This window comes from Bos indicus x Bos taurus, chromosome 12, assembly GCF_003369695.1.
Source record: "Bos indicus x Bos taurus breed Angus x Brahman F1 hybrid chromosome 12, Bos_hybrid_MaternalHap_v2.0, whole genome shotgun sequence".
Classification (NCBI taxonomy): Eukaryota; Metazoa; Chordata; class Mammalia; order Artiodactyla; family Bovidae; genus Bos; species Bos indicus x Bos taurus.
In genome coordinates this window covers 29,032,132-29,056,036 of record NC_040087.1, presented here as the reverse complement: position 1 = coordinate 29,056,036, position 23,905 = coordinate 29,032,132, and the positions used below count along the sequence as shown (strand labels likewise).

Here is a 23,905-nt window from a genome sequence, read left to right as displayed (position 1 = left end):
AGGGAGGCCTAGTGTGCTGCAGTCCATGGGGTCGCAAAGAGTCAGACACAACTGAGTGACTGAACTGAACTGTGCTCCTATGTGATTGAATAAAAAGAAATCCAGCATTATCTGAAAGATCAGTGGCAACTAAAGATGACCTTTATGTCCTTTAAAGTTTGTTCTTGGATCGATCTCCTTGATATTTTATGGATGAAAGTACATAGATGCTAATAAGTTGGAGAATAAAACTAATATGCTAGATGAAAAAATGTTGAAAAGATTTAATTTACCAAAACAATGGGCTGAGACAAATAAGATACAATTTAATAAGGATAAATATAAAATCCTTCATTTACCTTTAAAAACAAATCTGTGATATAAAGCAAGATGGACAGCACTGCATTAACAGAAACAAATCCACAGACTAGGGGATCCCCAGGTGGCTCAGCAGGGGACACAGTTTCAATTTCTGGGTTGGGGAGAGCCCCTGGAGGAGGAAATGGCAACCCACTCCAGTATTCTTGCCTGAAGAATCCCATGGACAGAGGAGCCTGGCAGGCTGCAGTCCATAGAGGCTGCAGGGTCAGACACGACTGAGCATGCACATGCATGCACACATGCAATTGCACAGAGTAGCCTTTCATTAACAAAGATATACATTAATCACACAAAAATTTATGTTCATCACAAAGAAAACAATAGACCAACTATCCTAGGCACAGACTAGACCTCAGCTGAAAAACTAGATTTAATTCTGGGGACTTAATTTCAAGAGAAAGTTATAATGTCTACAGTACACCAAATTAAGGGGAGATGGGATAATGAAGAATGAAGAGAAGAGAAAGTCGCTGCCGGGGTCCAGCTCCAGTGGATCCAGGGAATTCGAAGGGGAGATGGCTTCGGCGATCAGGAAACAACAGCTTATTTAAATGTTAATTAAAGATATAAAGAGTGGCCGGGAGGACCAACCTCACATCCAAGGAGCCGTGGCTGCGTGGGCGCAGGAGGGCCTAAAGGAGCTATCCCACATTGAAGGTCAGGAAGGGTGGCGGTGAGGAGATACCCCTCGTCCAAGGTAAGGAGCAATGGCTGCGCTTTGCTGGAGCAGCTGTGAAGAGATATCCCACGCCCAAGGTAAGAGAAACCCGAGTAAGATGGTAGCTGTTGCAAGAGGGCATCAGAGGGCAAACACACTGAAACCATACTCACAGAAAACTAGTCAATCTAATCACACTAGGACGACAGCCTTGTCTAACTCAATGAAACTAAGCCATGCCTGTTGGGCAACCCAAGACGGCCAGGTCGTGGTGGCGAGATTTGACAGAATGTCGTCCACTGGAGAAGGGAATGGCAAACCACTTCAGTATTCTTGCCTTGAGAACCCCATGAACAGTATGAAAAGGCAAAATGATAGGATACTGAAAGAGAAACTCCCCAGGTCAGTAGGTACCCAATATGCTACTGGAGATCAGTGGAGAAATAACTCCAGAAAGAATGAAGGGATGGAGCCAAAGCAAAAAGAATACCCAGCTGTGGATGTGACTGGTGATAGAAGCAAGGTCCGATGCTGTAAAGAGCAATATTGCATAGGAACCTGGAATGTCAGGTCCATGAATCAAGGCAAATTGGAAGTGGTCAAACAAGAGATGGCAAGAGTGAATGTCAACATTCTAGGAATCAGCGAACTGAAATGGACTGGAATGGGTGAATTTAACTCAGATGACCATTATATCTACTACTGCGGGCAGGAATCCCTCAGAAGAAATGCAGTGGCCATCATGGTCAACAAAAGAGTCCGAAATGCAGGACCTGGATGCAATCTCAAAAACAACAGAATGATCTCTGTTTGTTTCCAAGGCAAACCATTCAATATCACAGTAATCCAAGTCTGTGCCCCAACCAGTAATGCTGAAGAAGCTGAAGTTGAACAGTTCTATGAAGACCTACAAGACCTTTTAGAATTAACACCCCAAAAAGATGTCCTTTCCATTATAGGGGACTGGAATGCAAAAGTAGGAAGTCAAGAAACACCTGGAGTAACAGGCAAATTTGGCTTTGAAATACAGAATGAAGCAGGGCAAAGACTAATAGAGTTTTGCCAAGAAAATTCACTGGTCATAACAAACACCCTCTTCCAACAACACAAGAGAAGACTCTACACATGGACATCACCAGATGGTCAACACCGAAATCAGATTGATTATATTCTTTGCAGCCAAAGATGGAGAAGCTCTATACAGTCAGCAAAAACAAGACCAGGAGCTGACTGTGGCTCAGATCATGAACTCCTTATTGCCAAATTCAGACTTAAATTGAAGAAAGTAGGGAAAACCACTAGACCATTCAGGTATGACCTAAATCAAATCCCTAATGATTATACAGTAGAAGTGAGAAATAGATTTAAGGGCCTAGATCTGATAGATAGAGTGCCTGAACTATGGAATGAGGTTTGTGACATTGTACAGGAGACAGGGATCAAGACCATCCTCATGGAAAAGAAATGCAAAAAAGCAAAATGGCTGTCTGGGGAGGCCTTACAAATAGCTGTGAAAAGAAGAGAAGTGAAAAGCAAAGGAGCAAAGGAAAGATATAAGCATCTGAATGCAGAGTTCCAAAGAATAGCAAGAAGAGACAAGAAAGCCTTCTTCAGCGATCAATGCAAAGAAATAGAGGAAAACAACAGAATGGGAAAGACTAGGGATCTCTTCAAGAAAATCAGAGATACCAAAGGAACATTTCATGCAAAGATGAGCTCGATAAAGGACAGAAATGGTATGGACCTAACAGAAGCAGAAGACATAAAGAAGAGATGGCAAGAATACACAGAAGAACTGTACAAAAAAGATCTTCATGACCCAGATAATCACGATGGTGTGATCACTGACCTAGAGCCAGACATCCTGGAATGTGAAGTCAAGTGGGCCTTAGAAAGCATCACTACGAACAAAGCTAGTGGAGGTGATGGAATTCCAGTTCAGCTATTCCAAATCCTGAAAGATGATGCTATGAAATTGCTGCACTCAATATGCCAGCAAATTTGGAAAACTCAGCAGTGACCACAGGACTGGAAAAGGTCAGTTTTCATTCCAATCCCAAAGAAAGGTAACGCCAAAGAATGCTCAAACTACCACACAATTGCACTCATCTCACATGCTAGTAAAGTAATGCTCAATATTCTCCAAGCCAGGCTTCAGCAATATGTGAACCGTGAACTTCCTGATGTTCAAGCTGGTTTTAGAAAAGGCAGAGGAACCAGAGATCAAATTGCCAACATCCGCTGGATCATGGAAAAAGCAAGAGAGTTCCAGAAAACCATCTATTTCTGCTTTATTGACTATGCGAAAGCCTTTAACTGTGCGGATCACAATAAACTGTGGAAAATTCTTCAAGAGATGGGCATACCAGACTACCTGATCTGCCTCTTGAGAAATCTGTATGCAGGTCAGGAAGCAACAGTTAGAATTGGACATGGAACAACAGACTGGTTCCAAATAGCAAAAAGGAGTTCATCAAGGCTGTATATTGTCACTCTGTTTATTTAACTTATAAGCAGAGTACATCATGAGAAACGCTGGACTAGAAGAAACACAAACTGGAATCAAGATTGCCGGGAGAAATATCAATAACCTCAGATATGCAAATGACACCACCCTTATGGCAGAAAGTGAAAAGGAACTCAAAAGCCTCTTGATGAAAGTGAAAATGGAGAGTGCAAAAGTTGACTTAAAGCTCAATATTCAGAAAACGAAGATCATGGCATCCGGTCCCACCACTTCATGGGAAATAGATGGGGAAACAGTGGAAACAGTGTCAGACTTTATTTTTTGGGGCTCCAAAATCACTACAGATGGTGACTGCAGACATGAAATTAAAAGATGCTTACTCCTTGGAAGGAAAGTTATGACCAACCTAGATAGCATATTCAAAAGCAGAGATATTACTTTGCCAACAAAGGTTCGTCTAGTCAAGGCTATGGTTTTTCCAGTGGTCATGTATGGGTGTGAGAGTTGGACTGTGAAGAAAGCTGAGTGCCGAAGAATTGATGCTTTTGAAGTGTGGTGCTGGAGAAGACTCTTTTGAGTCCCTTGGACTGCAAGGAGATCCAACCAGTCCATTCTGAAGGAGATCAGCCCTGGGATTTCTTTGGAAGGAATGATGCTAAAGCTGAAACTCCAGTACTTTGGCCACCTCATGCAAAGAGTTGACTCATTGGAAAAGACTCTGATGCTGGGAGGGATTGGGGGCAGGAGGAGAAGGGGACGACAGAGGATGAGATGGCTGGATAGCATCACTGACTCGATGGATGTGAGTCTGAGTGAACTCCGGGAGTTGGTGATGGACCGGAAGGCCTGGCGTGCTGCGATTCATGGGGTTACAAAGAGTCGGACACGACTGAGCGACTGATCTGATCTGATCTGATCAGTGAGGAAATTCAGTGGAGAAAAGAGGATGAAATAAGGATAGCTCAGTGAGGAAATTCAGTGGAGAAAAGAGGCTGAATAATTCAGCCAGAAGGTGAGAGAAAGAACAACATGGGGAGACCAAGTTTCGGTGAACGAGGCCCGCACTTTATTTTCCAATGTAGTTTTTATACCTTAAATTATGCATAGAGGATAATGGGGGAAGGGGTAGAGTCATGCAGTAAGCCAGGCTTTCTTCCTGCAAACTTATCATATGCAAAAGTTCAGGTGATTTGCATCATCTTCTGGCCTGGAGGCCTGTTAACATTTTAAGACCCTTTCTTCAGAAAACTTATTTTTCTCTAAAGGTGATTAGTCAGGCGCCACCCTCTAAAAGCATTAGATAAAGTTGCATTCCTATAGGGCAAAGGTGTGGTGGGCTATAACAAGAAAAAGAATGAACTCAAGGGTCCAAGGTTACAAACATTAAAGCTACTACTTACACCAATTATACTAATCAATACACTGCCAGGGACACAGCAGGTAAGGGATATGGAAACTTAGCAGCAAACATTGGCCCAAAAAGTGAAAAACCCTTCACCAATACAATTTCTAATCAATCTTTTAACTGCTCAAAGGAATCTGTATTTAGACAGTTTAGAACATCTCATGTCTCTCACAGATGGGAGGCTCTGTGCAATCACATGTGGCCGGAAAATCCTATTCAGGCAGGCTAGAGGACTTCCAAAGGAGTTTGTAGGTTGAAACACTGTCACACCCAGGAATTATTAACTGGAGCTGTAAGTTAACTCTTTTTTCAGAGAAAGGTAGTGGGGGACAGCCCCCCATAAAGTCAGAGGTGTAGGTGAGAGCACAAAGCAGAAAGTAGGCAGACTCTGGTTTTGGGGGTAGATGCTCGAGAATTTCCAGGGGGACTCCTGAGGCTCGATCCCGCCTTTTCGTATGCCGAGCCTCCTTCCTCATGACCTTTGTCATGGGCGGAGTTCCTCACGCTGGCTCAAGTCGCTCAATCAGACTATACAGTCCATGGGCTTCTCTAGGCCAGAATATTGGGGTGGGTAGCCTTTCCTTTCCCCAGGGGATCGTCCCAACCTAGGGATCGAACCCAGGTCTCTCACATTGCAGGCAGATTCTTCACCAGCTGAGCCACAAGGGAAGACCAAGAGTACTGGAGTGGGTGGCCTATCCCTTCTCCACCGGATCTTCCTGACCCAGGAATTGAACTGGGGTCTCCTGCATTGCAGGGAGATTCTTTACCAACTGAGCCATCAGAGAAGCCCATGGAGAACTTCATGAAACACCTCTCTGAGAGCTATATGGGTGGATCCTGTACTGACTGAAGGGCAAATCCAAGGCTGTCTGGCATAGGGGAGTCTGAAGTCCTTCATAAGCAAGCTCATATCAAAGCTTCGTCAGTGATGCACCTTTTAAACTTTAGTGAGTTCCTCTCATCTCCAAACCTCAGTTAACTTCATTTACCAAAAAAATAAAAATTACAAGATAATCTTATTAACAACTGCCTCACTAAAATGTATGAAAACCAAATGAGATAATCCATTTAAAGCAATTTGCCCATTCCTGTGAGCATGCTAAGTTGCTTCAGTTGTGTCTGACTCTCAGCGACCCCAAGGACCATAGCCCACCAGGCTCCTGTGTCCATAGAATTCTCCAGGTAAGAATACTGGAGTGGGTTTCCATGCCCTCCTTCAGAGAATCTTTCACACCCAGGAATGGAACCTGCATCTCTTTATGTCTCCTGCCCTGGCAGGCAGGTTCTTTACCACTAGCGCCACCTGGGAAGCCCTGGCCCATTCCTAGTAATAAATGTTAAATAAACATTTGTTCTTGGGCAAGGGAAGAGCTGGCAGAACTGGTAGAACAATAGAGTTCAAAGTTGGTGCTTTCAAAGTTCAGTTACTTTTTATGTTCAGAAAATATTGCTCTATTTTATCAGTTAATTTGGGAGGGTTTTGTTGTTGTCGGTTTTTCTTTTGTATGTCTTTATTGAATTTGTTAAAATACTGCTTCTGTTGTTTATGCTCTGATTTTTTGGCCACTACGCACGGGGGGATCTTGGTTCCCTGACCAGGGATTGAACCCCCTGCATTGGAAGAAGAAGCCCTAACCACAGGACTGCGGGGGAAGGCCTTATTCTTTTTCTCTAATGCAGAAGATCTGATCCTAGTTAGGGGGAAAAGTTGAAAAGGACAGTGTGTTGCTGAGCCAGAGAGCAGAGGGAGAGAAGCATCTGAAAGCATCAGGTGTACAGTACCCAGAACCACGAAGCGGTGACAAACACATGGGGCGTGGGGGACATCGTCAGGCACTGCTTGGTTTCTGTCCCCCAGGGCCTCTTCTGGAAACTTCTGCTTCCATCTGGAGGACATGGTTTTGTCTTTATGAGGGTGGGGTGTCCTTACCTGCCGCACGACAGGGACTGCATTGTGAGCTTGGGGACAGAATGTGACATCTGGGGGAGAAACTCAAAGTGGCCCTTTGACTTGAGCCCCGGCCGAGCCAAGAGCTTTCCGTATGACTGCTGCAGGACACGCCTCAGTAACTTACCAGTGCAACAAATACGGAGCTTCTGTCATCAACCCTCTGGAGCTGGGCCACAACCAGGGGCCTTCTGCCCTGTGCCTGCTCTCACCAATGGAATGAGACTAAGTTCGGTTCCAAAGGCAAGGAAAGCGTTCTCCTCAGATCAAAGAGTGAAGACGCTCGAGCTTCCGCTCCAGAGAAGGTGTTCTCGCCACCCACCACTGGCAGTTGCTTAGTTTACGGCGACCTCTACCGCCCGCAGGGGAGGGGTAGTTTTGCAGAGGCGCGCAGGCGCAGCTGTACCGCTCAAGCTCCTGTCAGGAGGCGGCGCAGCCTCTCTGCACCGCCTCCGCCATCTTGGATGGAGTTAAGTGCGCAGTGTCTGTACAGGAGCCAGAAGCTGAGGCCGCCGTGCAGCTGTTTGGCACCAGGAACGCAGGTCAGAAGGGCCTGGGCGTGAGACCTCTACTCGCGGCACCCTGTGAGGCAGTGAAACTAGGCTCAGCATAACGGAAAAGGAAAAAATGGTTAAACTTTATTTTGTTGTTGTTGTTCAGCCAGTACGTTGTGTCTGACTTTTTGCGACCCCATGAACTACAGCACTCAAGGTTCCCAGGCTCCTTTCACTGCCTCCCAGAGTTTGCTCAAATTCATGTCCATTGAGTCGGTGATGCCTCTAACCATCTCATCCTCAGCTGCCCCCTTCTCCTGCCCTCAGTCTCTCCCAGCATCAGGGTCTTTTCCAATGAGTCGGCTCTTCAACATCAGATGGTCAAAGTGTTGGACCTTCCGCTTCAGCATCAGTCCTTCCAATGAATATTCAGGTTGATTTCCTTTAGGATTGACTGGTTTGATCTCCTTGCAATCCAGAGAACTCTCAAGAGTATTTTCCAACACCACAGTTCAAAAGCATCAATTCTTCCCCACTCAGCCTTCTTTATAAACACTTTTGTTAGCTACATTCTATTTTTACTTCCTGGTAATTGTGAATGGGCTTTGCTGGTGTCATCCGAGCTACATCCCTCCTGCTGATGTTAATTATGTTCAGTTAAGTCGCTCAGTCGTGTCCGACTCTCTGACCCCATGAACCGCAGCACACCAGGCCTCTCTCTCCATCACCAACTCCTGGAGTCCACCCAAACCCATGTCCATTGAGTCGGTGATGCCATCCAACCATCTCATCTTCTGTTGTCCCCTTCTCCTCCTGCCCTCAATCTTTCCCAGCATCAGGGTCTTTTCAAATGAATCAGCTCTCTGCATCAGGTGGCCAAAGTATCGGAGTTTCTCATGCTCTTTTTAGACTTGCCCTGTGGGAGAAAGAGAAGTGCTAGACACTCCTTCAGGAAGAGCCCAGCCTGCAAAGCTAGCTGACACCTGTCTGTGGTCCCCAGGACCTCCACTGAAGGGCTTCTGGGCACCTTTCCACTCTCCCTTGTGTCTTCAGCTTCCCACTGTCTGTTTCAAAAGTGCCTTTCCTGCCTTCTTCCGCCTCCGGCCCACATCACTCACACCATTCTGTCCTTCAGAATCAAGCTTCTCCAGAGAGTGGTCCTCACGGTGCAGTAGATGCAGTAGCATGGACTGTGTAGTGTTTTTCAGGTGGATGGTGATATACATTTATCACTGTGTTTCATGCTTGAAAAAGATGAATTGTGAAGTGGACTACTGGGCTCATGAGTTACCTAAAATGCTTTTTTTTTTAATATTTAAATATTTATTTATTTGGCTGTGCCTGGTCATAGATATGGCAGGTGGGATTTTTTTTTTTTTTCAAGTTGTGCCATTTCCGCATGTGGGATTTAGTTCCCTGGCCAGTGATAGAACTTGGGCCCCCATATGTTTCAAGCACACTGTCTTAGCCACTGGACCACCAGGGGAGTCCTCCTGATGTGCTTTTGAAAGTATCAAATAAGCCAAAGGAAACAGAGTGGTCCCATGAGTTGCTGTTGTTTTGTTACCTGGTCCTTTCTTATCCCCTGGAATGTGGCCCTCTCCCCACCACGCCACTGAAACTGCTCTACCAATGTGACCAGTGCCCTTTGGGGTCTGTGCTTGCTTCGCTGGAATTCTCTGCCGTGTTCGATGGAATTAAGGCTCCAGGACTCTTGGCACCCTTTCTTATTTTCTGGACAAACTCTCTCCTTCCTAGTTGGCCTCTTCATCTTTTCCCCCAGAATCTCTTTTTTCCTACTTAACCACCTGTCACCGACCTTATGTGCAGCCACTGAAGAAGCTCATCTGCTTGCCTGTGAAGAGGTGCAATGGTGGGAAAGGGTGAGCAGCAGGGCTTAGAAAGGGAACTGGCTGGAGCAGGGCTGGAAATTCTTCTTCCCAAGGCTGCCGTTCCCTCTGTGAGGACAGGAAAGTGGAAGCAGTGAGTACAGCTGACCCCCCTAACTAGGGGTTACAGGCACCAACCCTCTGGTCAGTGGAACATTCAAGTGTAACTTTACAGTCAGTCCTCTATGTTCATGGTTCTGCATCCATGGATTCCCCCAGCCCCTGTACTGTAGTACTCTAGTACTACATGTACAGTACATGTAGTACTCTAGTACATATTTATTGGGGGGAGGGGAAATAGTGTATATATGGGCCCTTGCAGTTCACATCTATGTTGTTCAAGGGTCAACTGTATATAAAATGTGTGGTATATGTTGCTTTTTGATAACTGAATAGAGTCTGAGACTTCCAGATCTCAAAAAATGTAGGCAGGAAGGCATAGAAGGCATAGAAGGGGAAGAGACTTTACAAGTATAAACATGTGGACATGGCTTGAGAGGAGGCCTCAGCCTCCTCAGGGGTCTTATCCCCCAAAGCAGGCTGGAGTCAGCCTTTTCTGCACCATGACAAAACAACCATGTCTTAGTTTATTAAAAAGTCAACTGAGTGCCTGCAAGAGACGCCCTGACTCTTCTCTCCAGATAAACGACCCAGTGTAGAATGGAAGCAGGAGATTGTCTCTTCCCTTCCTCCTGCTCCTACCTTAAGCTCAGAACAAACAGTTTTCAATTTTTCTTTCCTGCCCAACCCCTCCAATCTCCAGATTGAAATCAGTGGGAGAAGGTGCATGCATCAGGTCATTTCACAGGGAGAGAAGCAGGCAGGAGAGAACAGGGGGGGAATGCTTCTTTTAAATCAAAATGCCGGTCTAGTCTCTAGCTTTCCTACCTGAGGCCTCTACTCCTGTCTTGTGAGGTCTGAAAAGGACTGAGGACTGAGAGGCAGGGTAGAAGGATAAAGGAATCTATGTTTGCATGGTTCCAGAAGTCCATCCTGAGGGTCCACTCAATCAGTGGCCTGTCTCCAGGGCCTGCTCCTCTCCCTTCACCAGGTAATTCCCACCCTCTCCAGAGGCCACCCCAGGCTGTGCTGTGTTGCTCTGCCTGAGTGTGGACTTAGGCACACTTGAGGACTCAACTAATGCTTGATGGCAATTAATGGAAGACTTGCAAAACAGCAAGTGGAATTTGAAGTAGAAATAAGATGAATGTCTTGACCTGTTTGGACAGTTATAACAGAACACCACAAACTGAGTGACTTCAAATTTCTCACAGTTCTGGAGTCTGGGAATCCTAGATCAGGGTATCTGGTTAGAGCCCACTGCCTGGTTTGCAGACGGCTGTCAGAGACACACAAACATTCATTCTGTAGCTATGACTCTTTTTCTCAGTGTCTGCATGTTCCAGACCCTCCAAATGGGTCCTTGAAGTTACATCTTTTCTCTGACCCTGGCATGATGCTAAATCTTGCCCCTTACATGGGCAGTGGGCATCTCCTTGACAAATGTCCCTCCTGCATAGTGTCTAGCTTCTGACATATGGAAATGGACAAAGACTTCCTGATAGATACAAGAGTTGGATAAATGGAGAGATTCGCTGTGTTCTTGGGTGGGAATACTGAATCGTTTAAAGATAATGACCCTATTATTTTAAAGGGTTAACATAATTACAATTTTAAAATTCCAACAGATTTTTGGAGCTTTATAAATTGATTTGGTTGCGAATTATTGAAAAAATAGACAGGCAAAAATTGCTTGAAAAAGATGAATTATGAAACGAACTACTGAGTTTCAAAATCCCTTTTAGAGAAAGCTAGTGATGATGAGGATGACAAACTATCATTTGTTGAGAGCTTGTGATGTGCTGGGCATTATGCTAACCACTTTGTGCAAATTATTTTTTTTCTGTTCTAACTGTAGTGCTGTGAAATAGGCACTGTTATTACCCATATTTTACGGATGAAGTGACAGAATGAAAGTGGTTGTTCAAGATCAATAACTTGTTCAAGATCAAACAGCTAATCCGGGTCTGCCTGATTCCTAGGCTTATCGCTTCACTCCTCTTCACCGACATGGAACCCACATGCTGCTGATTAAAGAGCAGGCAGATGGAGCAGTAGAATAGAACAGAGTGCTCAGGGTAATTTTCTTAAAAATTATGAAGTTAAAAATTATGAAATAAGACACAAGGAAAACATCTATGAAAGTAACCAGGCAAAAATTTAAGCCTATATTGTTACAAACACATACACATAGTATACATACAAGTGAAGGCATAAAAAACCAAAATGGCAGCAGATATAACAAATAGTTGGAAAGGGGTCAAAGTTAGAATTGCAGTCCATAGCTGGAAAAGAAAAGCAAGTGCAAGCAGAAGGGAGTCAAGGATGAAAGAAAGTCCAGAAACACTTAGAATCAATTTCTAACTCAGTATCAGCTGCCCTTTTGACCTATGTGGCTGAATGCATCGAAGATAAACCAGAAGATATGTGAGAAGTCATATTAAAACAGTAGCCACTCGTTTTTACCCACTAAACTATCTCCCCTTCTAGGGTTCCACAGCCCCAACCCAGAACAGAGGAGCAACCCCCAAAGGATTGCCATCCTCATGTGTGAATGTGCTCAGTCCCTCGGTCATGTCCAACTCTTTGTGACCATATGGATTATAGCTCGCCAGACTCTTCTGTCCATGGGATTTCCCAGGCAAAAATTCTGGAGTGGGTTGCCATTTCCTTCTCCAAGGGATCTTCCCAACCCAGGGAGAGAACTGGTGTCCCCTGCATTTGGAAAAATTATCCTTTAACTTTGTCACATTATTATTATATATAATATATTTATATTATTATTGTCACTTATCCTTTAACAAATTATTGTTATTCGCCCTTTGACAGACTATGGTATATTTATCCAGTGATTTTCCTTTATTCAACTTATGGAGAAGTTGTGTGTTTGTTCAGTGTCAGGATCTGAAGAGGTTTTGTTTTGTTTTTGAGACTGAAGTGTTGTTCTACGTGGTGAGGCCTGAGCCCCGGCATGGCTTGGGGATGGAGCAGGCTCTTGGTCTGGTGTGCAGGCTCTTAGTCCAGGAGGACAGGTCTGACTTGACCCAGCCACCCTCTGGAGGGTAATGACATGGGCTCCAATGGTTGGCTTTTGCTGCTGTCCAGGGTGTGGCTAGGGCAGCCTGACCACTGTCAGCACAGCCCTACTATAAGCACCTCTTAAGCAGGTATCACCTCTGCACCCCATGTGCTGATTGATGGCCGGCCTTCTTTCTTCTGATGTCTGAGATTTCCCAGGGCTCTTTGGGTATCCTGTGTACCCATTTCCTGGGTGAGATCTCTCCACTGCTTGTGTTGATGTGGGGGCAGTTTGCTTGCATTACAGCTATACAGTCTAAAAACGACAAAGTATTTTCCACTTGTTCACAGTGACGTCCCTAATTTTTCAAGGCTGATAGAGGAGTTCCTCTTTAAAAAATAATAATTCTTTACCACTTTCAGTGGGATTGGGGAAAAAACAAGGCAAATCAGTGAAATCAAATAATTGTCAATCTCATTGTTTCTAAGGTTTAACTTGTGTAAATAGCAATGATATCACCTTCGTATGTGTATGATTTTTGTTTTTGGCTGCTGTTCCCTGTGTGACTAATACTGTGTGACCACGATCAGCAGGAGCCCACTGTTGACCGATGTTAGTGAATATAGGAGTAAAATTGGAGCAGAATCTCCCTAGTCCCATAGTGGAATTACTGGTCCATGTATATTGTCATATTTATGTCTCTTAATACGTAATTGCTAAATTGCTTTTTCTAAAAGGTCAGTTCCTTTTCCAGTGCCTTCAGTGACAGATGAAGATGTGAAATGTCAAGACTAGTTTATCGTGAACATTTTTCCTCCCTAATTTGGTAGCTAAAATAGTACCCACTGCTTATTTTAATTTGTGCTTCTTTTATTCTTTTGAAGAAGAGTCTGTTACCTTCACATTAGCTGCAAGGATGCTAGCAAGCTCCCCTGCTTGCTGGTTTCACCTGTTCCATTTTATTAAATAGCTTCAGTTCTCTTGGGTGATGGAAACCTGGTGTCCACTGTGACAGATCTGAAGATCTGATATTTTTCCTCCAGTCGATTCTTATTCATATTTTTCAAGTCAACGGAAGCCTCTGTTTCTCCCATTTCTTACCTCATGTGACTGCTGTCGCTCTGTTTCCTTTCTCCATTTCCCTAACACACTCTTCATACCAGGGGCAGCAAAAGGAGGGGCGGACGTTTGCAAGGAAACAAAACATCTCAGCATGGCAAACAACCTAAAGATTCGATGTAAACCATCTCCATCATAAAGGGGCACAGCCACTCCTCCTCCTGGGAACGTGTCTCTGGTCCCTTGCATTCTTGGATGCTGGCTTCCTTCATCTGGCTGGCCTGTCTCTTCCTGACCACACCTTGTCCACTTCCCCTTCTAGAGCCCTCAGTCTGGGCTGGGCTCCTTGCCTTGTGTTTCTCTGAGGCTTATAGTCCCCTTCTACTACTCACTTCTCTTTGGCCATATAGATTATTATTGTAATATAATAAAATATTGAGTCCCCTTCTACTCACTTCTACTTGGCCATATAGATTATCATTGTAATATAATAAAATATTATTATATTTTAATAAGCTAGAATGACCCATTTAGTGCTTACCTAAGCAAAATGCAATTTCCTCTCCCTAGTAACTATGCCAATCACTTTTAACCATTATTTTTTTTTCACCCTTTTCCTCCAGTCATATTTCCTTTTGTCTGTTTTCCGGTCAGGCTCTTCACTTGTTTATCTACTGATGTCTTAATGTTTCTCTTATTGCTTAATACCCTTTTTTTGTTCACTTAAAGATTCCTGAATTAAGAAAAATATTATAATTAACAGATGTTCTCTCCACAATAAACAGAAGGTACTATTTCTTAGTTTCCAAAGAAAATTACTTTTTCATAGAAGAATCAATAAATCTTTCAAAATATTATTACATATATGGCTTCAGAAATTCAAATTTCATTATATATATATATATATATATATGTTTCTTCTGATATGTATATATAAATATATATATATTTCTTCTGATATATATATATATATATATATATATACGTATATATATATATATATATATCAGAAGAAATTTTCCATAGTTGTGTTTATTTATCTCTGGCTGATCTTGGTAATCAATACCACATTGTTACCCATAAAAAGTACAATAAATAGTCAACATCTGAACTTTAATAGGCAAAACAAACATCTTTGTTTTGATTATTAGACGTATGTTATTTTATTTTGAACCTTATTCTGAATAATTTGAAAATCATCTAATTTTAGAAACTTCTCTATAAAACTCAAATCTTTGGCTGTGTCTTTCCAGAAGTTACCTCATCTTGATGTTTATTATATCTCAGATGAAAAGAGGTAGATTTTTAGAAAATGCAGTTCATTGTTATTGTTGTAGTTCATTCGTTAAGTCGTGTCCAGCTCTGCAACCCATGGACTACAGCACGCCAGGCTTCCCTGTCCTTCACTATCTCCTGGAGTTTGCTCAAATTCATGTCCATTGTGTCGAGGATGCCATCCAACCATCTCATCATCTGTCACCTCCTTCTCATCCTGCCCTCAATCTTTCCCAGCATCAGGTTCTTAGCAGTTGAGTCAGCTCTTCACATCAGGTGGTCAAAGTATTGGAGCTTCAGCTTCACCATCAGTCCTTCCAATGAATATTCAGGACTGATTTCCTTTAGAATTGACTGGTTTGATCTCCTTGCTGTCCAAGGTACTCTCGAGAGTCTTCTCTAACACCATAGTTCGAAAGCATCAATTCTTTGGCCCTCAGCCTTCTTTGTGGTTCAACTCTCACATCCGTACTTGACTATTGGAAAAGCCATAGCTTTGACTTAGACAGACCTTTGTTGGCAAAGTGGTTTCTCTGCTTTTTACGCTGTCTAGGTTTGTCATAACTTTTCTTCCAAGGAGGAAACATCTTATAATTTCATGGCTGCAGTCATACTGTCTACAGTGATTTTGGAGCCCAAGAGAAGAAAATATGTCACTGTTTCCACTTTTCATAGCCAGTGCAAATTAATAATAAATGCTCATACCCTTTGCCAGCATTTCTCAAATATACATACAGTGACCCTTTGAAGAAAGCAAAAAAAAATTAAGAAAAAAAAATTTAAGAATGATACACAAAGGCAGACTATAAAGAATCAATGGGGAATCAAAATAAATAGTAGATAAGTGCCATAAATATGAATATTTAAATATATTTTACAAATAAAAAATCAAATCAAAATAAAGGGGTTGTCATAGCAAGAACTTGAAGGTGGAAGTAATTCTCTGCCACCAGATCTCTGTGACTATTAGCAGGCTGCAGAAGAATAAGGAGGCTTCACATGCCATCTCCCAATGGGGGTTAATGAATTCCAGCCTTTTCTGGAGAGGTCCCTCCCACCATCCTAGGCGGAAGATTCACCAACCGACTGTTCTTTATGTGACTCTATCCAGCAGACAGCCTGCCAAAATACAGCAGACCTCTTACCTGTCAAACCTTTCAGCTCCTTGCTTCTGCCCGTATGTACAGGAGTAATTCATATAAACTGAACAGACCTGCCGAATATCTGCAAGAACTTTGACATGCTTGGAAGGAAACGATAGATCTTAAAAATATAGGTGGTATGTTCATATTTTCTTTAACTTTCATTCAAAGTGAAGAGAAGAGCGATAAGATAGAAGTGAAAACTTGTTTTTATGGCTGCTGTCAGGGAAAGGGATTTGCTAAACATGCGCTCCACCACCACACACTACACTGAACTGTGTACGAGTTTGCTTTTCTAGATTACAGCTCAAACTTTCCAAACAATGGGTCTTAATAAAGGACAGAATGATTATCCTGAAGACCAGGGAAAAAAGCATTTTTCCCCGCTTTCATCCAAATATACAAAGGCTAATTATGTGATTAGGAATGCTCATGAATCAATTTGGATAAATTATTTTTGTAACCTTTGGTATCTGGAGCCATACTAACTTGTGAGAAGATAAATAGAAGTGTAATTAGTATTCTTATTGTTGGTGAATATATTCTTTGTTTCTGAGCCTGCAACAAAGGATGTTGAGATCCCAGCACCCACTGTATCATCTCCCACATCTTGGTCTTTGCCAGGTCAATGGGTGGCTTTTCCTCTCTTGCTGAGTATATAATGTTGTGGTTGGGGGGGAATGTCAGGTGTGGGAGGCACACAGAAACCAGAACAGGTTTGTCTCCTGCTGTCTTTAGCACCTAGTACAGTTCCAGGATCTACTTTCTATGGATACGGTGAGGATGAGTGGAATAATGGGAAGAATTATATAACATTGTGGAAAATAAAACCCTATTTCAGGGGCCAGATGAGATGGTTTCAAATTCCTTCACTTCCTAACATTACAACTTAACAACAATCCCTTAACCTTTCTGTACCTCCAGTTCTTCAGCTGCAAAATAAGAATGCTCACAATAGTCTCTTGTTTTGAAATGTTGCCTCCATGCCAAAAAATAGAATAAGTCCAAACTCCTTATCAGTACATATAAACTTCATATTTTGGCCTCAGACTAACCACCGCTGGCTCTTAAAACCTCCTAATGCACCTTCTTCTCCTAGCATATAACCTGTTCCTGTAGGACCATAGGGTAGAGGAGGATCCCTTAATAACGTGCCTGTTAGACAAGGTTGCTCTTTATCTTTCTGCCCTATAAACTCCTTCTCACTCTTACTGTTGTTGTTCAGTTGCTAAGTCATGGCTGACTCTTTGCAACCCCTTCACTCTTAAATTTCTCTCAAAATCTCTTCACATTTCTGACGTCTCTGCTTCATGGGAATGAGATGGATCCACTCCTCTGAGTGCACAGTGAACTCTGAGTTTCCTGCTCTCTACCAAACATCTGTTTTACGCTCTTTTTGCTTTAACTTGTAAGCATCTTGAGAGCAAAATATGTTTAATTTATCTTGTCTACCATCTCTGACACTGTAATGGTACATAATGGGCTATTATTTAGTGTTGAGTGAATTAAGTTCTTCCATGTGTATTTTTTAACATGTTTTCTTAAAAGTTAAACAATGTGACAAATAGTCTTATGTAAGAGTTTATATAGTAGCTCAGTTTGATCAATGAATGAAGTGAATGAATCTTCTTACTATTGAACATCTTCACTGATGTTCAGTTCTGTACCTTGAGGCAGGTTGATTCTAACTTAGCTCATAGAGGAAGAGACACAAAAAGCCAGTAAACATATGAAGGAAAAGGTTCAACTGAACTAACAAAGAAGTTAAAGTATAACAACAAAATACAAAAAGAAAACCCAATAGAATAACTGAAAAAAATTAAAGATATATAATTCTGGCTAAGGTGCTGTGAAGCAAACTCTTATACATTGCAGGTGGGAATACTGTTCTAACATTTCTGTAAAGCAATCTGATAATATGCATAAAGAGTCTTACAAATCTTATCTGTTCTACATAGGCAACTTCTAAGAATCTCTCACAGGGAAATAAATAGAAGTCATGACAAAATACTGTGCCTGTAGATACTCTGCATATAATAACAAAATTTGGAAACAATCCAACTGGAAAGAGTTAAGCAAGTTATAATATGTCCATGCAAGAAATGTTATGTAGCTACTGAAAATTATGACTATCTAGAGTCAGTAATACTGTTGAGAAATGTTGAGGATTACTAGGGCATCATGAACTTTAGCACGAGGATGATGGCACATAAGCAGTCTGTAATGGCAACAGCACTTCTGTTTGGTATCTTTTATTTTTTTCTGTACTACATTTTTCCTGTCTAGTTTCAGTTTTCTTTAATGAGCAAATATTTTGTTTAAAAATTAAAGCATTAGTTTAAAATTTTAAAAAAAAACTGAGCTTATCAGAGAGCTGCAATCATGGCCTTAAGTCATTTCTTCCATAAATGGATCCTCTAGCCATCTCCCCTTTAAGAGCACCCCTCAGGGAAGGGCTCACTAACATTTAAGCTGAACTTTGAAGAATCAGAAGGAGTTTGTTAGGCGAGAAAGTAAAAAGGCATTCCAGGCAAGGGAATGAATGGCCTTGGCACAGGAGATGGGATATCTTTTGAGATCAGTCTTTAGGTATTGCAGAGTGGGGTATGAGAGATGGGTCTGGTATTGACAACAGGTTCATGGAATATAGGGCACTGGGGTCTGTGCTATGGAGTTTGGACTTAAGCCTGCTGTTCAAGACAAGCCTGAGGAGTTCTGCTCCTATGTACATACCCAGCTAAGTTGCACACATACGCTCACCAAAAGACACAACTGTGGATGTCCATGGAGCGCCTGTTTGCAGTGGTCACAAACTGAAACGGTCCAGCCGGTCACATGTGAGGGATGATGGATGAATCTTGATGTAGTCTTCAGTAGTGGAAAACAGCGAGACTGGATGAGGTTTAGTTGCAAAATGTAGTTGAACTGTGCAGTTTTGGTGTTGAGTGAGGGAGGCTACTCACATAGGGGAATACGTGTGTGATTCCACGGAATTCTGTGTGCGGAGAAAAAGAACAGGTCAAAGACATGTATGCTCTTGGAAGTCACCATGGTGATTGCCCTTGTGGCAGGGGGCAGTGCTAGGAGGGAGACACTAAGAGGGGCTGTCTCTGGTGCAGTGTGCAGTTTCATAAGCTGTGTTTGCAGATCACAATATGATCTGTGTTTGCATCCACTATGTGAAAATATATGCAGCCGTACAATTAAGATTTGCATACTTTTCTGCATGTCACATTTCCACAGTATTTACAAAAATAAAATACAGTAAAATAAAATCAACTCTGGAATAACTTTCCTTTCCTGCTTCTCCGCTGCAGCATACGTAGTTGGAAGCCCTTGCTTTCTGACTGTCAAGGTCTGGAGGAGTCTTCTGCCTTCCTAGCTCCCTTTGTAGTCAGTCAAAGACCCCAACCACTCAGGGGTCCAAATGATTACTCTGACATCTACTTAATCAATATATTAGCATGGGGAGGAAAGTGCTCAAGTTTACCTTAGACCTGAGATGATGACTGGTCTAATCCAGGAAAATTTACAGCTGCTTATCTGATTTTAGACTTCCTTGTTCATACAGATTTTGACTCTGTCCCTGAGGATTGATACTGTGATGAATCGCACCCCTAACACAGTCCAAATTACAGTGCCTGGGGTTCATCATCAGGCCAGACTTCTATATAGCCAAGTAATCCAGATGTTTTTTTCCTATTTCAGTTTAAAAGTTGTAATGTTTTCTACATACATATTCATAATGGATTCCGTTTCAAGCAGAAATTATGGACCAGCCCCTGCAAGGTGGTTGGAGAATATCTTACCCAGAAAGGAAATACATTAAGGTCATGAAAGCCCTTTGGAGCATCCAAGTCTTGGCTCCGTTTTTTGGACTTCCTTCCACTTTCCAGAATCCTTCCTTCAGATATTTTCTTTAGATAAGGTGGCCTGTGATGACCTCAGCACACCCTGATGGTTCCTCCAGATAATATGTCCTCAACACAGAGGAGCCATGTGGTTTATTGAGAGCACATGTTCCCCACTGTCATCACTCAAGCTGCTGGCCGCTCTGTGTGCCAAAGCCACAGGCAATGCCAAAGCTGTTGAGTCAGAGAAATTGCTCCCCAATATCAACATGCCAACTCTCCTCTCAATAATATATGCTAAGTCGCTTCAGTCGTGTCTGACTCTACGCGACCCCATAGACAGCAGCCCACCAGGCTCCCCCATCCCTGGGATTCTCCAGGCAAGAACACTGGAGTGGGTTGCCATTTCCTTCTCCAAAGCATGAAAGTGAAAAGTGAAAGTGAAGTCGCTCAGTCGTGTCGGACTCTTAGCGATCCCATGGACTGCAGCCTACCAGGCTCCTCCATCCATGGGATTTTCCAGGCAAGAATACTGGAATGGGGTTCCATTGCCTTCTGCGCTCAATAATATAAAGAGGTCTTCATTTGCTCATGAATTCACTCAGCCCCTCCAACATTTCTTGAATGTCTACTGTAGCCAAGCATGTAGCAGTAGGTATTGAGGATAGATAATGAAGAAAATGGTCACAAACCTTGGCCTTGAGGAACTTCCATTCTAAAGAGACAAGACTGGCAACAAAGAGGCAGACATGTGAAAGGATTGTGGGTGGAGAGAGGGCTGGGAAAAGAAAGCAGAGAGAGGGGAGATGGCAGGTGGACCTGGATATTTTGGGTAACCCAGTCAGCGGGGCCTCTTTGAGTATGGACCTCAGTGAAGGGAGCTTTAACTCCACCAAGATCCAGGGAAAGAGCATTCTGTGAAGGGAAACAGCCAGAGAGATGTGCACCAAGAAAAAGAATCAGCTTTGCTCATTCACCATGGAGCCCAGATAACTGGCTTTAAATATCTGCCAAAGAAGAGTCAAAGCCTGGTTAAACTGGTACAAAGCAAGCAAGTCCTTAGGGACTTCCCAGGTGGCTCAGTGGTAGAGAACCCACCTGCCAATGCAAGAGAGGCAGGTTTGATCCCTGGATTCGGTTCCTCGAGAAGGAAATGGCAATCTACTCCACTATTCTTGCTTGAGAAATCCCATGGACAGAGGAACCTGGTGGGCTGCAGTTCATGGGGTACCATAAAGTTAGACAGGACTTAGTGACTAAACAATAACAAGCAAGTCCTTTCCTGCTTCTCCTGTTTTTCTGTGGCTTCCACTTATACCTTGGAGGGGTCAGAGGCCATACCAGGTATGTAGAGGTACAAGAATACATTCTAGACAATGAAATAGAGAAGAAGTTGGTGGGTAATGTCCTACAAAGCATGACCTGGCAGTGCGTGCTTCCTCTCTCTGCTGCTCTTATGGGCTGAACTGTCTGTCCCACCCCACCCCCATTCATATGTTGAGGCTTTAACCCCCAGCACCTCAGAACGTGACTATTTGGAGACAGGGCCTTTAAAGAGGCAATTAAGGATAAATGAGGTCTTGAGGTGAGCCCTGATTGAATATCACATAAAAAGAGGAGATTTGGTCATAGATATGTACAGAGAGAAGACCATATGACCACAGAAGAAGATGGCCGTCTATAAGTCAAGGAAAGGAGACTGAGAAGAAATCAACCCACCTTGATCTTGAATTTCTACCCTCCAGAATTGCAAGAAAATAAATTTCCGTTTTTTAAACTGCCCGGTCTGAGGTATTTTCCTACGGCAGCCCTAGCAAAAATACTACAGTTGCCCATTAATGTTTAGACTTGGGAAATGACTTAAAACATTGAAGAACTACCTTTGTAAATCAATCTTAGTATCCTACAATGTTCTGGAACTTTATTGGTAAATCAGTCCAATAAGTCTCAGCTGTACTTATTTTCCAAGATCAGTTGAAAAATCTTTAATCAGAGGGTAAAACAAATGGAGTGCCAAAAATGTCAACTTTTGAAGATATTAGTGAATTGCATTTGTTGAAAACAACACATTTTCTGGCTTTTCCTCTATTAAAGCTGAGGAGGAATTGAACAGATTAAAATTAAATCCAGTTATGCCCTGCATCTAATTTTGAAAATTTATGAGTTTTGAAACATCTTGACTTATAGGAAGAGCCTTTGATGAAGCTCCTTTGTACTTAATTGGATACATTTATGTACTATCAGGAGTAAATAGAATAGAGGAGGCCTGAAATTTTTAGCCTCTAAATTTGGCAAAACATTAATAATTATAAAGGCAACTTATGTAATGAATTTTATTTTTTAAAATGTGATTTAAAACCATCAACAAAATGAAAATTGGGGGGAGTGGATGGGAAAATATTTACAAATCCTATATCTAATAAAGGGCTAATATCTTAAAGATCTAATGAACTCCTACAACTCATTTTGAAAAAAATTTAATTGAAAAATGGGCAGAAAATCTGAATAGACATTTTTTTTAAAGGGAACATCCAAATGGCCAACATGTACATGAAAAGATTCTCAGCATCACTAATCATCAAGGAAATGCAAGTCAATAACCACTGTGAAATATCACCTCACACCTGTTAAGATGACTATCACACACAAAAAAAGAAATAGCAAGTGTTAGCAGAAAGTGATGAGAAAGGAACTCTCATACACTGTTATAAATTGGTGCAACCATCAGGGAAAACAGCATGGAGTTTCCTCAAAAATTAAAAATAGAACTACCATATAAGCCAGTGATTCATATCTGGGCATTTATTCAAAGAAAACAAAAAAACTAATTTAAAAATATCTAGGTAACTGCCCATTTATTGCAGTTTTACTTACAATAACCAAGACATGTAGAGACCTTATGTGACCACCTTGGGATGAATGAATACAGGAAATATGATACATATACACACACAATGGAATATATTCAGCCATAAAAAAGATTGAAATATTGCCATTATTTCACAACATGGATGGACTTTCACAGTGAAATAAGTCAGATAGAGACAGACAAATACCATATAATCTCACTCATATGTGAAATACAAAAACAAAGAAACCAAGCTCATAGATACAGGAAACAAATCAGTAGTTGCCAGAGGCAGGAAGGGAGTAAGGGCTGAAATGAGTAAAGATGTCAAAAGGTACAAATTTCTAGTTATAAAAAAAAATAAGTCATGGAGATGGACACCACATTCTGTGTTGTGTATTTAAAAGTTGCTGGGAGAATAAATCTTAAAAGTTTTTATCATAAGAAAATAAAGTTTGTAACTGTGCATGGTGACGTATAACTAGACTTAGTGTGGTGATAATTTCACAATATATACAAATATCAAATCATTATATTGTACACCTGAAACTAATATGTTGTGCATCAATTATACCTTGATTTAAAAAATATATATGAAAAAGAAAGATACTCTTAATGGAGACCAATTACTTATGAGAATATTTGTTTACCCAGGGATTGAGCGAACCTGTGTCTCTTATGTCTCCTGCATTGGCAGGTAAGTTCTTTACCACTAGAACCACCTGGGAAGTCCTATAATATTTATACAGATCAATATTAAAAATAAACTAGGATCAAATATATCCTTCATTTAGCAAAATTTTCTCTGAGCTTGACACTTGGCATGTTTCCTGGGTCCTCACCTACCAATGGGCTTCCCTGATGGCTCAGTAGTAAAGAATCCACCTGCGATGCAGGAGACGCAGTTTCGAACGTTGGGTCAGGAAGATCCCCCAGGAGGAAATGGAAACCCGGCCCAGTATTCTTGCCTGAAAAAACCCTATGGACCAAAGGAGCCTGGTGGGCAATATTCCAAAGGGTCACAAAGAGTCAGACACGTCTGAGCACTTATGCAGGCACCTACCCCACTCTTACCCCCAGGTGGTTTATAAAAGTTAGCCAATTTTAAAACCTGAAACGAAGTTTGGGATCTTGCTTCTGAATGAACTCTTTGATTTGTGAAAAAAGTGCACAAAGGCGTCTCTGAAAAACACACAGTTTTCCTTGATTCACACTCTTATAATACTCCTGATGCCAGATGAGTGGATTTGTTCCCATACCCACCAATTCTCCCACACCAGCTGGATGGTTTATAATTCAAATCACTTCTGACACTAAACAGATTTATCACAGACCCCACCAGATTGCCCCCTACTCCAGATCAGATGCTGGTCACAAGCAGTGAGTCCCCAGGTTGGTACCACTTATGTCCTTCTTGGCTAAAATTA

The 23,905-nt window shown here is 42.1% G+C and overlaps 1 protein-coding gene across 1 annotated transcript in view; it reads left to right on the top strand.

The window, feature by feature from the left end:
- Nucleotides 1-6,935: 6,935 nt before the first annotated feature.
- The window catches only part of RXFP2 (relaxin family peptide receptor 2), a 98,093-nt gene continuing 81,123 nt past the window's right edge, over nt 6,936-23,905 (top strand). Inside the window, exons 1-2 of the mRNA XM_027557060.1 lie at nt 6,936-7,039; nt 7,226-7,425. Coding sequence (XP_027412861.1) covers nt 6,936-7,039; nt 7,226-7,425 — 304 coding nt within the window. The remainder of the gene's footprint in view (nt 7,040-7,225; nt 7,426-23,905) is intronic.